At 48.8% G+C, this 13,926-nt stretch overlaps 1 protein-coding gene across 2 annotated transcripts; it reads left to right on the top strand.

Annotated features, from left to right (window-relative positions):
- The first annotated feature begins 5,147 nt into the window (after nt 1-5,147).
- LOC123411794 (probable transcription factor KAN2) lies at nt 5,148-9,139 on the top strand. 2 transcript variants are annotated; one of them, XM_045104755.1, is made up of 6 exons: nt 5,148-5,935; nt 6,041-6,117; nt 6,974-7,019; nt 7,123-7,318; nt 8,394-8,454; nt 8,743-9,139. In XM_045104755.1, the coding sequence occupies exons 1-6, from the start codon at nt 5,392-5,394 to the stop codon at nt 8,869-8,871; spliced, it is 1,053 nt and encodes a 350-aa protein (XP_044960690.1). In that variant the 5' UTR covers nt 5,148-5,391; the 3' UTR covers nt 8,872-9,139. The 2 variants fall into 2 exon arrangements, with proteins under 2 accessions (XP_044960690.1, XP_044960692.1); XM_045104757.1 differs by having other exon boundaries at nt 5,154-5,935; nt 7,126-7,318.
- The last annotated feature ends 4,787 nt before the right edge of the window (nt 9,140-13,926 follow it).

Below are 13,926 nucleotides of genomic sequence, written 5' to 3'. Positions count from 1 at the left end.
CAACTAACAACGGATGCAACGTTTGAAAACTGGCGGCAACGGAGATGCAGATGCAATGCAGATGATGCGATGATGATGCGACAAAATAAAACACACACACGACGAAAACGGAAAGGAAAGGGAATCTTCTGGAATGTCGGCATCGGGCTGTCACAGCTCTCAACTTGTCGAATGTGTATTGAACTATTGCCGTCACCGGCAACGCACGGACACCCTTGAGCACCCGGTTGAAGCATTCTGCCATGTTGCTTGTCATTTGACCGTATCTTCGACCATCTTCATCATAAGCTCGTGCCCACTTTGGCCTAAGTTGAATGTGCCTGTTGAGAAACTCAAGACCCCATGCATCAAGTTTTTTGTTTGCAACCAAAGCGTTGTACAATCTTGCAAATCGTTTTGTTGGAAAAAGCTTGACAACAATCTTGAAGATCATCCGTCAACTCCTTGCTACCACATGCTTGGTAGAAGTTTGAACAGAAATGCCTCATGCACCATCGATGGTGCAAAGGAGCATGCCTGGGAATGACAGTGTCAATCGCGTTAAGTATTCCTGGATGGCGATCCGATATGACACAAATTTCCCTTTCAGACGGTAACACCTTGGTTCTCAAAAGAAGCAAGACCCATTCCCAGTTAACATTGTTCTCCGCCTCAACCAAAGCAAAAGCCATAGGCAACAACTGGTTATTGGAATCATTTCCTATTGCAACCAACAGAGTGCCCTTGAATTGTTCGGTCAAGAACGTGCCATCGATGGAGATGATCGGTCGATAGTGCTGAAAAGCCCTCACGCATTGCTCAAATGCTCAAAATGCATGGCCAAACACGCGGACCATCTTTTCGTTGTGAATCATTGTTTTCTCCCCATACGGATCAACCACATGAACCATGCTCGGGTTAGTAGCAGCAATAGCTCCCAACAACCTAGGTAGTCGGTTGTATGCTTGCTCCCAATCACCATACAACATCTTGAATGCGGATCGCTTTACTTTCCATGCCTTCCCGTATTTCACATTGTAGTGAAAGAGGGCTTTCACAAGGTCATGTACGCTTTTTATGCTCATTGTAGGAAGAGAGGAGATGCAGTTGGAAAGTCTGTAAGTGATGAACTTGGAGGTGAGTTGACTATGGTTTTGGGACAAAAGCTCGCCATCAACCTTCTTGCCTCGACACATGTGAGACATACAACTCACAATGTTCCATTCGGGCCCTCCTTTCCATGGTCTTGCACACACAATCCATGGACATCCTCAATCCTCTCATGCTAGTGTGTACCGCACCTTCATGTTCGAATGAACAATTTTGTGTGGACGATAATGCGTAACTGAAAAGTCATCCAACCACATGTTCAATTCCAGGAATGTTTCAAACTTTGACCTGAGGAAAATAATTTTCATCCCATGTTTGTCCCGATGAGAAGTTGGCCAAAATCCAAGCAATATGCCTTTGCCGCCGTCAACCACGGCTTCATACGCAAGACTAAGATCCTCGAACAATGGTGTCCGGTGAGCCCGCCCTAATACCTTCGTGAAAGCTTCAACCTCCTTTGCCGTGAAACCTTCCTCGTCAACTTATTCATGGGGACCGTCATCGTCCGACTCCGATGCATAGCCACGTGAGTATGGAATGGAATGGTCCATGGTCTCTTGCAAATAATATTTGTCCAAATCACCAAGGTTGTTGTCATGGAGAACAAGATCATCATTCTCATCGTCATCATGCTCATTATTCTCCTCTTACAATGGTTCATGTTGGATCTTAATTTTGGGTCAATGTTGGCCTCAATTGTTGGGTCAAAAGAGGTTTAATGTTGGACTCTTCGTTGATGCGTGGAGGACTACCATCAACAATCGGAGAGGCAACCCAGTTCAAATCCAAGTGCAAGTTACCATCAATTTTTTTATGGCAAATAACTCTAGAGCCTTGTCTAGTGATTCGAACACCGTCTCCTTGTATGCAAGCCAACGTTGCTCAGAGTTCATACGCATGGTCTTCCAACGAATGTGCATTCCAAATCCCACATTGTGCCTACCATCAAACTCAACAACATCACTTGGGTCCATCCAATTCAAATCCTTTCGGACTTGTTCCAACAACTCGGCATAGCTAGGACAACACTCAAACACCATGTCAAGCTCATCCGGGTCTGGATCAATATTGCCTTTTAAAAGGGCATCCTTGTCCACGTGGTGAACATAAACACATGTTCTTCCCATCCCTAATCAATACAACTTACAATATATTGTATAAGCAATCATCCAAATACTACAAAATCTGCATAATCATAAGAACCCTAATCCTAACATCCAAACAACCCTAATCCTAACCCCATCATACCCCTACCCCAACACAACCCTCAATATTACATACAAAGAACCCTAATCGTAACATACAAACAAGTGCAATAAAACCATACACATCCCAAAATTTCATGAAGAGCTAGGGTTTGCTCAAATTTGCAAAAAAGTGAGCAAATGAGATTTTTTTTTGGATGAGAGGGAGGGGATTGGGGGATATTATCTTAAGGAGGGATTGGGGTCGAAATCCACAGACCAAACCTTCAGATCTGCTTGATTTGGGGACGGATTTGAGGAAGGGGAGAGAGGAACTAGAGGGGGACCTCTCTCTCTGTTCTGGTTCATGGAGGTGAATCGGGAGGGGGTGGGGGAGGCCGGCCCGCGGGTCTGGTGCTGGGGGGTGGGGTCGGCCCGCCACGGGGTGCCAACGTGGCCGGAGGTGTGGCGCCTTTGCCTAAGACGTCACACAGTGTAGTGTGGCGCCTCGCTGTCGGAAGCCACAAAAAAGGATCAGTTGAGTGCATTTTTTTAACGCAGTTTAGTTTATGAATTTGTTTCGTCCACAAATCAGTTTTGTCAATTTTTTCCATATAAATAGTAGTACAAGCACCTAGCTATCGAGGACAATACTACTCAAAGACCAAGTCTTGTACTACTTGGATACATGCATGCAAGCCAATGTGAACACGTACCGACTAAGAGGGATTGAGAGCATCTCTAGCTGCGCCCCAACAAGTTCCTCAAGACCCTTTTTTATCGCTGGCGTGAAAAAGGCTCAGTCGCGTCCCCAGAGCTTGTTTTTGTTGGTTAGGGCCGAATTTGGCTCCGATGGTCCAAGACCGAACCCGGCGCGCTAGGGGCGTCGGGGGAAATGGTTTTGGCATGAAACACGTGTGGACCCGCCAAGTCAGCGACTAGACGCGCTCGTCATCCTCATCGCCTCGTTTGTCACGGGAATCAATGTGAAGGCTGCGCTGCCGGTCAACCTTCCATTGATTCCTCATGGGCGGCACAGTGATTAAGCGGCGACGCGCGTCCCGTCCACTCCCGCCACGCGTTTACACGGCTGTCGCCCGCTTGCAGCCCGCCCGCGGCAATATAAGCCGCCCTTCCCTCGCCGGTGGCCACACACCTCTCGCCAGACTCTCGTCGTCGACGCCCCTCTCCTCTTTTTGCCCCCTTTCATCACCGGCGCCTCCTTTCACTCTCCACGAATGGTCGAGCGCTACCCCGATGACGGAGGGGCGTCCAACGACTTCGGTCGTCGCCACCTGCAGAAGTATGACGCCCGCCTCCTCTACGAGGCGGACTACCCGACGCCACTGGGCCTGCGGGTGTCGAGCTCGTGGAGGCTGAGTGTCGGCGGGGTACCGGTGCCACCGCCGCCCTCTGAAGCTGACCGACGCGCGGGGCACTTCGAACGCCGCCACGCCGACGAGCTTGCCGCCACCAACGGTGCCGACCCCGCGGCCGCTTCAACTCCGAGGGGCCACGCCAATGGTGGGGCGTCCCCGGTCGCACATTGGAGGCCGTCCTCGACCACATCGAGGGTACCAACTCGCCATGTTCGGAATAGTCGGTGCATCCCTTCTTCTCCCGTCGTCGCGACAGTTCTTGGACGCTGAGGCACATGGAGACGGCCTCCTCATCCTCGTCCAGCTCCCACTCCCGCACCTCCGGGTCGTCGGCGCTCCTCCCCATCAAGTCGGAGCCGCTGGAGACCCCGCTAGGGCGGCGCACGTGCAGCGGCGCCCTCGTCATCAACAAGGGCGAAATCTCTTCTTCTCCGACCTCCTCCTCCCGCCTCGTCAAGCTGAGGACCAAGCCGACTTTCCTCTCCGTCAAATAGGAACACCTCGCTATGGCCGTCGCCGACGAGACCGCGCTGAAATGGGCGTGTGACGATTACGCCCGGGAGGAGATGGAGCGTCAGCGCCGCACCCTCGAGGAGATTGCTGCTCGACGCCGCGGCTGCGAGGATGGCGGCGTCGTCATCCTTGACGAAAGCAACGAGGAGGCACCCGGACCGTCCAACCCTGTCAGCCACGGCAACCTAGGAAGGGGTTCAGCCAGGACGACGGCAGAGTGCAGGGCGACGACGACGATGACCGCGGCAACTACACCAACTTCTACAAGTTTCTCGGCATGTAGAAGGCGGAGGCGACGGGTGGCGGCGGCGTAATGGTTTTTAAATTATGTTTTTAGTTCAGTATTTACAAATATCAATGTAAACACTGAATTTTCTTTAAATTTGTATCGTTTTTTGTCGAATTTAGGCCGAGTTTGATTTTTTTTAAAACGGCTAGGGGTGACTTGGGGGCGGCTGAAAACCTAAGCCCCACGTTGATTTTTTCGTCGACGCGCCTTTAGACGACGCTATTTCAAGCCCGTTGTGTTTAACTCCAACATGAAGACAGTTGTGTGAGAGAGATGCATGTGTGGATGGAGAGGTTCCTAACATGCCATGGCGGCGTCGTTGCAGCTTCGGTTTCCCATGCCGCCTATACCTCTGCCGTTCTCATACCGGCCCACCGCGCCGGGGCATGGCGATTCGTACTACATCACTCCAGGACGCTGTTGCCGCCCCCGCCGTGTTACTGCGGCCCGTGACACGTCGCCGGCGCTTGGAACCATTCCTCATACGTACTGATATCTCTTGTCAATTGCCCAAACCGTGAGAATCCCATGCATCATCATTAACTCATCACACAAACCCCCCCTTTCTGGGAAACTTCACTTTGCCCTCCATAACTACTGCAGGCTTCAGCTGCCCAGCCTTTCTCTCAGTCATTCACACTCTCTCTCCCTCTCTCTCTTAACAGACAAAGCACTATTCCTCACATATTCCCCAAAACCACTATTTACATTTCTACCCCGAGGCTGTCTTTTTCTCTCTCTTCCACTATCTTCAAAGTGGACTATCCATCCTTGTAGCTCAACCATCAGACCTTGCAGAAACAAGGAAACTAGAGAGAAAAAGCGAGAGCTCCCCACAAGAGAAGAGAAGAGAAGAGAAGAGGCAAAAGAGAAGACACACACAACACACAACCAAGCAGCTTGGGGGAAGAAGAGAGAGAGAGAGAGAGAGTGCCCAATGGAGCTGTTCCCTTCCCAGCCGGATCTATCCCTCCAGATCGGTCTCCCCGCGAGTGCAACACCACACGGCCACGATCACCACCGTGCCATGAGCGGGAGGTTCTTCGGCCCCCCGACCCCGAGTAGCAGCAACATCGGCGGAAACCCGGCCATGGCGGCGTCGTTGCCGCTTCCGTTTCCCATGACGCCTATGCCTCTGCCACCCCAACACGCCGCCGCGCCGGGGCACGGCGGTCTCTACTACCATCACCACGCCGTCCCCGACGGCCGCATGCTACAGCCCATACGGGGCGTGCCGCTCTACCCGACGCCGTTCCCGCCCCCGCCTCCACACGGCGGCCCCTCAGCCGCGGCCACCGCGCCTTGTTACTGCGATCCATGCCACGTCGCCGGCGCTTGGCGCCGCGGCGTCGGTGGGTGTGGCGGGCGCCTCCTCGGGTTCCCGGCGCCGAAGCGCGCCGCACGCGCGCCTCGCATGCGGTGGACGTCCACGCTCCACTGCCGCTTTGTCCACGCCGTGGAGCTTCTCGGCGGCCACGACAGTACGTACTCGCTAGCTTGCCTATCCCTCTCCATCGCCATTGGCCAACGAGTTTTTATTGAAGAAAAAAGGCGCTTTTTTGCTTAATCTTGTTGTCAAATTTCAGGGGCGACGCCCAAGTCAGTTCTCGAACTCATGGATGTGAAGGATCTCACCCTATCTCATGTGAAATCTCACTTGCAGGTAACCCGGCCCTGTTCATAAAGTTACAAACCTTACTACTACTATACCACTCACGCATTAAACTCTTATTAATGGCCCTTTAACTACTCCAGTTAGCTACTAGTAGTAGCTCGTTCACTAAGTTTGAACTGCTAATTTCTTAAGTGAGACTAAGATAAGAGATGGAAACAGATGCATGGACATGGATCTGTGCATCTCTCCTGCGTCTCTCCCCTCTCGTGTGTCTGCTTTGCCGTAGCAGTGCTAGTTACTACCATACACTGCTCAATGCTGTACTAGCCCACATGCATGCAACAGATCAAAGAGAGAGGCAGATGTGGTTAAGCAGCAACAGTGGCACCCCCGTCTTCTTCTGCATCTCTTGTAATATCATGGAAACTTCTCCAACTTTGCACAGCTAGGTCAAGTCCTCCATGCTGTAGGTGTGGTGTGGTGTGGTGTGGGGTTTCACTTTCACATCCATAGCATATGGCATGACACACTAGCTAGCTAACCGGCCTAACCTACTAGCTGGCAGGCACGCACATCACACACATGATCAACTGTACGATGCGAATGTGAAGGTTGTGTTCCTTTCTTCTCCTCCTCCATTGGTTTACCAGCCCTCTCAACCAGTCATGTCAAATCTTGCATCTAGCTACATTAGGCCAGCAGGCAGCAGCCCCCATATCATATACGAGTATATATTTTGCGCTCCTGCAAATCTTATGATTTGCCAACTACTACTAGTAAGATTCTTCATGATTTGATCTCCCTGCTCAACTAGTAAATGTTAAGTTAGACTTTTCGAGATAATGATAAAAGTTACTAGATGCTAAATCACATGAGTATCTTTTCTTTCCCTTTGTTGCTGCAGATGTACAGGACTGTGAAGAATACCGAAAGGCCGGCAGCTTCGTCAGGTGAATAGTTATGGTTTTATTTGCCCCCTTTGGACTAGATGCCAACTTAAACCTCCTCCAGCCTTCCATTTTATTCCATTCTTGATGTGTCTTCCATGTTAAGCAGATCAGGCTGACGGCTTCGAGAACGGGTCGGCTGGCGAGATCTGCGACGACAACTTGCTTGACCTGCGAGGCGGCGGTAGGCCGGAGGCAGTGGCAGCAGCCACACGGAATGGAAGGTTAGCTGCAAGCGACGATGACAGGAGCATCGGCGCCGGTGCAACTCATGGTGGTGCCCTGTGGAATAGCTCCTCAAGGTAGTCATCACGTAAGCACATTATATATAGCTTAATTGACTGTCTGTGGAACATGTGTTGTTGATTTTATGTGATCGTAGTAGTAGTAGTTCTGTAAAACTAGCTTAATTGATTGTCTGTGGAGCATGTGTTGTTAATTTTATGTGATCGTAGTATAGTAGTACTAGTTCTGTAAAACTACCAGCAGGAGAAATAGCTCTCTCATTGTGTGCCTGCTCCATATATAAAAATTACCTAGAGTACTCTCTTTGACTTTCGAGTAAAAAATGTCTCTTTTACCCGCATGCTCAATATTGCTCATCCCGGCTGTTTTTGTTAACCCTGCATTAGAATCAATTCCAAGTGAATGTGATATCCAGGACCAATTGGTACTAATACTGTTTTGTACAGTGCACCCTAATGTTTTGGAACAGCATTTACTTCTCCTGGCATGCTGCTTAAGCCGGCCTGAATGCTGCAACTCTGATGGTTTCATAATTAGGGCTTCGTTGATTCAAAGAAAATCTATAGATTTTTTGAAGGATTGAAATTCTCAGGATTTTTCCTGCGATCGTTTGATTCATAGGATTGAATCTCATAGGATTTTTTTCTATGAAATCTTTTATGCTACATTTCATAGGAAATATAACATCCGCTCTAACCTTTTTTATAATTTCTCTATTTCCCTGTGGCATCAAACACTCCTCCCTAACCCTATAGGGACATGCCACTTCCATCCTCTACTTTTTCTATTGCTGTGTTTTAAAATTCTGCGAATCAAAGAGGCCCTTAATGGAACCAGGCAGCAATCCCTTTTGTTACAAAAAAAATGAGATATCATCATAAAGTACCCTAGGTACTCCTACTCATGGAGACAAGCAATGCTTTTTTCATGGATCTCCTAGTCCTAGACAAATAAATGCTTCAATTATGGCATGACTATGCACCCATGCCTGCTGTTAAATTACGAAGGCGTTGTTTGTTTGGAGAACAACTTGTATAATTTGTCCCCACATTTTCTTGTTATATTTCTGGGAAATAGATAGAAAGGTAGACTAACTTGAATTGCATTTGTTCGTCCGGGATATATGTGCAGGGACGAGGATTGGTCTGGCTTTCCTTGTGACTCCAACAACGAAAGCATGCAATCTTTCAAGGTACACATACTCCAGCCACACAACGTTAACAACGGTAAATAACATGTTATACTTATAAATACTACTCTCTCTGTCACAAAATTTTTGTCTTAAGTTTATTTAGAAATGAATGTTTTTAGATATTAAAACGTGACTAGATACATTCATATCTAGTCAAATCTAAGACAAGAATTTTAAGACGGAATGAGTACTAGCAACAATGTTAACAATGCCAACGTGTATGCGTCAAAGTTCAAACATAGTTGGGATATAATTAATACGGGAAATTAATTGTTAACGTGCATGCAGGATCATATGCAGTCCAAGAGCCTAGAGATCCTATCAGACATGAACTCCTGCCTGTCAGAGACGACGTCCAGCGCAAGCGCCCCGAACCTTGACTTCACCCTAGGGCGACCGCACCAATGCCGGAGCTGAAAAGCGGTCGGCGTCAACTGTATTCTGATCGATCTCATCGACGTCGGCAAGAATTAGAGTTACTTTTAGTTAATTTGTCCGTTCATCATGCATGTTCATTACGATGGCCCCAATTCCATCTTTGGTCGTTGAAAGGTGGGTATCGGATGGCAGGGGAAAGGAGGAACTATAGTTAGGTAGGGGTACGTAGGTCGATCTCCAATGAAAAGCGCGTTTTCTAGTGGAAATGTGTCTCATGTTTAGGCAATCAAAAAGGCTCTTCTTCTTCTTTTCCTTCTATAGTGGTAAGAGCAACTCCAACGCACCTACCTAAATGGTCAGCATTTTAATTGACAGTACGTCCAACATCCGCGATCCATACATACCGACGTGGTCGGTTGACCGTCCTTATTCAACGAATATGCACACGTTTTGCATTATTTGACAATAGTTTCACAATCAAATAAAGCATAGTTTATAAAAAATATAGTATTACAAACCAAATAAAAAATTAAAGTGTCTCAAATATATATGAAAAAGATACATCTATTGGTTGCCAACATGAGCCCATATATACTCAACCAAATCATTTTGTAGTTGCATGTGAGTTTTTCAATCATGCATTTCATAAAAAAAATAACGAACTGTTCAATCGTTGTCGCTTCTTCATGCTCAGACACAACATTCTCACCTTGAAACTGAAACCCTTAATTGTAGATACATTTCGGACGCTCATCTTCTACGATCATATTGTGCATAATCACGCAAGTTGTCATCACCTCCCACAACCTTTTGGTGTTTCAAGTCCTAGCAGGGTATCGAACGATGCCCCATCGAGAATGCAAAACACCAAAGGCATGCTCGACGTCCTTCCTAGCACTCTCTTCCTCTGGAACAAATCTTTTCCTCTTCACAATAGTGGTCCACTTAGGATAGATACTGTCACCCAGGTAGTATCCTTTGTTGTGGTTGTGGCCGTTGATGGTAACATTCACCGGTGGGTTGTTGCCTTTCGCAAACCTTGCAAACACCGGCGAGCGTTGAAGGACGTTGATATATGTGATCCAGTCGTGCCGAAAAAAAAGCGTTAGATCCAGAGATCTTGTGAGGCCACTACATCAAATATGATAGTGCAAGCCCTGTCATGGCCCTTATAGTGCCATTGCCAAGTGGTAGAGCAGTTCTTCCACTCCAAGTGCATGCAGTCTTTGCTGCCAAGCATCCTTGGAAGCCCCTGCTGGCATTCATCGCCAACAAGCGGGTTGTATCTTGAGGAGTCGGCTCTCTCAAGTACTCAGTCCAAACACAACACTCACAGCCTTGTAGAACATGTACATGGACTCTAGACATGTAGACTCGCTCATACTGACGTATTCATCAATGAGATCATCGGGCACTCCGTACACAAGCATCCGGATGACTGTAGTGCATTTCTGATAAGATGGGAGCCAATCTTTTCAAGGGCGTCCTCTTTGCACTCGAAATACTTATCGTATCTGACCACCCCCTCTCTAATACTGTTGAAAACTTGCCTAGCTATACGAAAACGTCGCCAGAATTTCTGATGTTTGAACAACGGATTGGTTGTGTCAAAATAGTCCTTCCAAAGAAGGAAATGACCGCTCTCTCGGTTACGGTTCAACACCGGAAGGTGTACCATGATTGAGCCACGGAACAATGGCCGCTGGCTATTAAGGTGGTGATGGACCAACACGGCAGCCAAAATCTTCTCTTCATCATCAACTGAGGAATGGTCGGAGTCGTAAAGGAAATTGTGGAAAAAGAACTTGTCGACGGACTTCATCTTGTACCTTGGCAAACTATCGAACAGCTTGCGGGCGTCGTCAAAGGAGTTGGCCAGCGAAGAGAGGCGTGCCTCCCTTGGACCAGCTGACTGGCCTGGAGAATTCCCGACGACAGCGACGATTGTGGCGGCGAGACGGGGACATTGGGAGAGGTGTGTCGGCATCGGCAAATGGGTAACGGTGTTGATGCGGTGGAGGCGGGCGAGGGTTTGCTGTCGATATGAGTGGAAGAGGATGATCAATGTGCCACCGACTAATAGGCCAGGGAAAGGAGTAGGCGAGCGCCATGTGCGTCCGTCTCGTGTCCGCGCCGACGCAAATCAGACTCAAAAATGAACCAAAAATGGGTCGGCGGACGGATGAAAATCGGACGCGCATTCGTTTAGATCGACGTGTGGGACCGACTTTTCTATCCGCCGTCATCTAAACAAACGCATGCGGATGAAATAGGTGGGCGCTTTGGAGTTGCTCTAAGATTGAGCTGTACTAGTAGGGAAGAAACGAACTAAAGCGTGTGAATCATGCATGCTTTCTACTACTGCATCGTGCACACGTCAATGACATGCCATCCATGAGCTTCAATTTTTTGCTTGGCAGATAGTACTGTGGCTTTTGTAGCTCTTCATGGTAGTGATGAAAAAGGAGGTAAGCTATGTTGATCGAGATGATACGTATGTGCTACAACGGGTCATGCATCCAACAATATTACTGTGCACGTAGTCTGTGGAATTGTTCAGCTACGTACTAATGACGAAAAAAGAAGTAAAGCTATGTTGATCGAGATAATACGCATGTGCTACAACGGGTCATGCACCCGTTGTCTATGAAATTGTTCAGCTACGTACTTCTTCTGTATAAAAATTGTGAGAGGGTTTCAATTTCCGGACCGACGCACCAACTAAGGATGCACACAACTTCTTTAAATATGAATACTCGGAGTTTAATTTTTGATTACGCACCAAGCCTAGTCCTTAATAAATGAATAAGTACCAACAAGTCTAGTCCTCGAGAATAAATAGGAACTTAAATTCGTCTCTATAAGGATTTGAACTCAAGTGTTGGATTTGTACATCCACTCTCCACATGAGTTGTGCTAGGTTCACTCCCAATTTTAATACAAACATGCGGCGGCGTCTCACCCTTACGCCGGCGTCTCACCGTTACGCCGGCGGCCATAGGGGTAGCCGAGTCGAACTCGGGATCCCGCTTCTCTCTGTTATCTGAGGGAGAATCGGACGACGGGGCAGATTGAGAGTTGGAGGATCTAACGGTAAGGGTGGCGAAGGAGGTGCTGCTGGTAGAGCGCCTAGTCTCCCAGGACGTTTTCCGGCAGCCGACCAAGTCCGACGACCAGCTCGCTCAGGAGTTATGGAATAAGATCGGGTATCCAACACCCGCTCTGTTCTGGGAGCGCCGTTCTCCGTCGACCGATGGCGATGAAGATCAAGGTACGTTCTTTGGTCGACCTTGTAGGTCTGCTGGGAAGCGAACGTCGGGGGAGTCTCCTTCATCGACGGAGCGCGGGATTGATTTTGTCTCTCCGCCACCGGTGCGCTCGCCTCGGTCGGGTGGGTTGAAGTTGCGGGTGGTACGACTTGGTTGGTGTGGTCCTCTAGTACCACGGCCTCGGATCACGCCTCTGCCTTGCCTAGGTGACTTCTTCACGGAGGGCCTCATGGAGGTGTTGCTCAGTGCGGGCAAGGAGGTTGTCGGCGTTAATGGCGGTCAGGAGGCGGCGGCGATCGGAGATCCATGTGTCTCATGCTGGGCGGCGGACGCGCAATTCAAATTTTGGATCCACTGACGAGTGGGGCTGGGACGCATGCAGGCCGTTTAGCACCATGGGCTCATCTAGGCCTTTGGTTCGGCGGGTTGTGGCATACAGAGCAGACTTGCCCTAGTTCTTCTACGACTGCTACGTCGCCGTCATCTCGTTCTTCATCGCTGCTATCGTCATTTGCATTTGGCACAGTTGCTCCCGCTGCGAGGGTTCCAAGAAGAAGAAGAAGAGTTGCTCCCGCTGCGAGGGTTCCAAGAAGAAGAAGAAGAAGAAGGAGGAGGAGGAGGAGGAGGAGGAGGAGTGGCACAGTTGCTCCCGCTGCGAGGGTTCCAAGAAGAAGAAGAAGAAGAAGAAGAAGAAGGAGGAGGAGGAGGAGGAGGAGGAGGAGGAGGAGGTGGAGGAGGAGGAGGAGGAGGCGCAGCCCATTGTTCAGCCCGTGCAGGTTCAGCTGAGTCGGGAGGTTGTCATGTCGGCGGTGCTTCAGTTTCAGGTTGGAAAGAAGGTCAAGACACGATGTTGGAAGTGTGAGGTCGACACGCACGTGACCAAAGACTGCACCGTACAACATTATTGCTACATCTGTGATAATTCTATGCATCCGTTGAAGAAGTGTCCTACATTGAAGCTCCCAAAACCTTGTGTGTTTGTTGCTGGTATGGTTAATAAGGAGATGATGTTTGCTCAGTTCCCGGACAACGTCCATAATGCTTAGTTGGTTCCTAGCTCACGCCCTATTGCACTGGTAAAGGTTGTTGGTATAGTTGCTAAAGCAAAACAGGTCGAGGATCAGGTGGCGCATATGTGTCTGATACCGTCTTGGGTCTGGGAGGTTGTCCCTAATGGGGATAATTCATTCACAATCAATTTCCCGTTGATGGAGGTGCTATCGAGATTCAATGGTGTTGACCTTGGCATTCCATCGCAGGATACTAGGCTCTCTTTCATTTAGTGGAAGCCAGAGGAGATCATTCCTAAGTTGATGTTTCACCAGACTTGGGTGCATGTTACAAGGGAGCCCCATTCTATGCGACACTTTCTAGGCATTTGGGTTGTTGGGACTCTAATTGGCAGTACGATTCATGTCGATCTTTTGTCTCTCCAGCGTAAAGGAGTGGTGCGTATTCCCGTCGGAATGGCTTGTCACGATTGTTTCAATAAGTTAGATGAGTTGGGGCCATATATTTAGACGGATGGTATCTTATTGTTGAAGGGGGACGAGTTCACTTTTCGTCCCAAGCCAGAAGGCTTTGTGTCGAAACCCAACTTTGTACTTCTTGTTTGGGATACCAAGAACAAAGATGGTTCAGCTGATAGAAACATGGAGGAGGATGATAGGGGTCAGCTTGGATATGGAGGTGCTTCAGCGCAAGGAGATGGCAGGGCTATGAGTATGGCCATTGACCCCAGCTAATCCACTCATGTGGGTCAGGTTCAGCGTTCTTTGGTGACTCACCTGTTGATTGGCATTGCTCTTAAACCTATTAATACGAT

Source organism: Hordeum vulgare, chromosome 7H (assembly GCF_904849725.1).
Source record: "Hordeum vulgare subsp. vulgare chromosome 7H, MorexV3_pseudomolecules_assembly, whole genome shotgun sequence".
Classification (NCBI taxonomy): domain Eukaryota; kingdom Viridiplantae; phylum Streptophyta; class Magnoliopsida; order Poales; family Poaceae; genus Hordeum; species Hordeum vulgare.
The sequence above is the reverse complement of the archived record's forward strand: the minus strand, read 5'-3'. Positions and strand labels throughout refer to the sequence as shown.

Excerpts from the sequence above, each read along its gene's own strand:
- LOC123411794 (XM_045104755.1), top strand. The coding sequence starts at position 5,392 with ATGGAGCTGTTCCCTTCCCAGCCGGATCTATCCCTCCAGATCGGTCTC. Across the intron at positions 5,936-6,040 it reads GCTTCTCGGCGGCCACGACA|GGGCGACGCCCAAGTCAGTT; the intron begins GTACGTACTCGC and ends GTCAAATTTCAG. Across the intron at positions 7,020-7,122 it reads AAGGCCGGCAGCTTCGTCAG|CAGATCAGGCTGACGGCTTC; the intron begins GTGAATAGTTAT and ends TTCCATGTTAAG.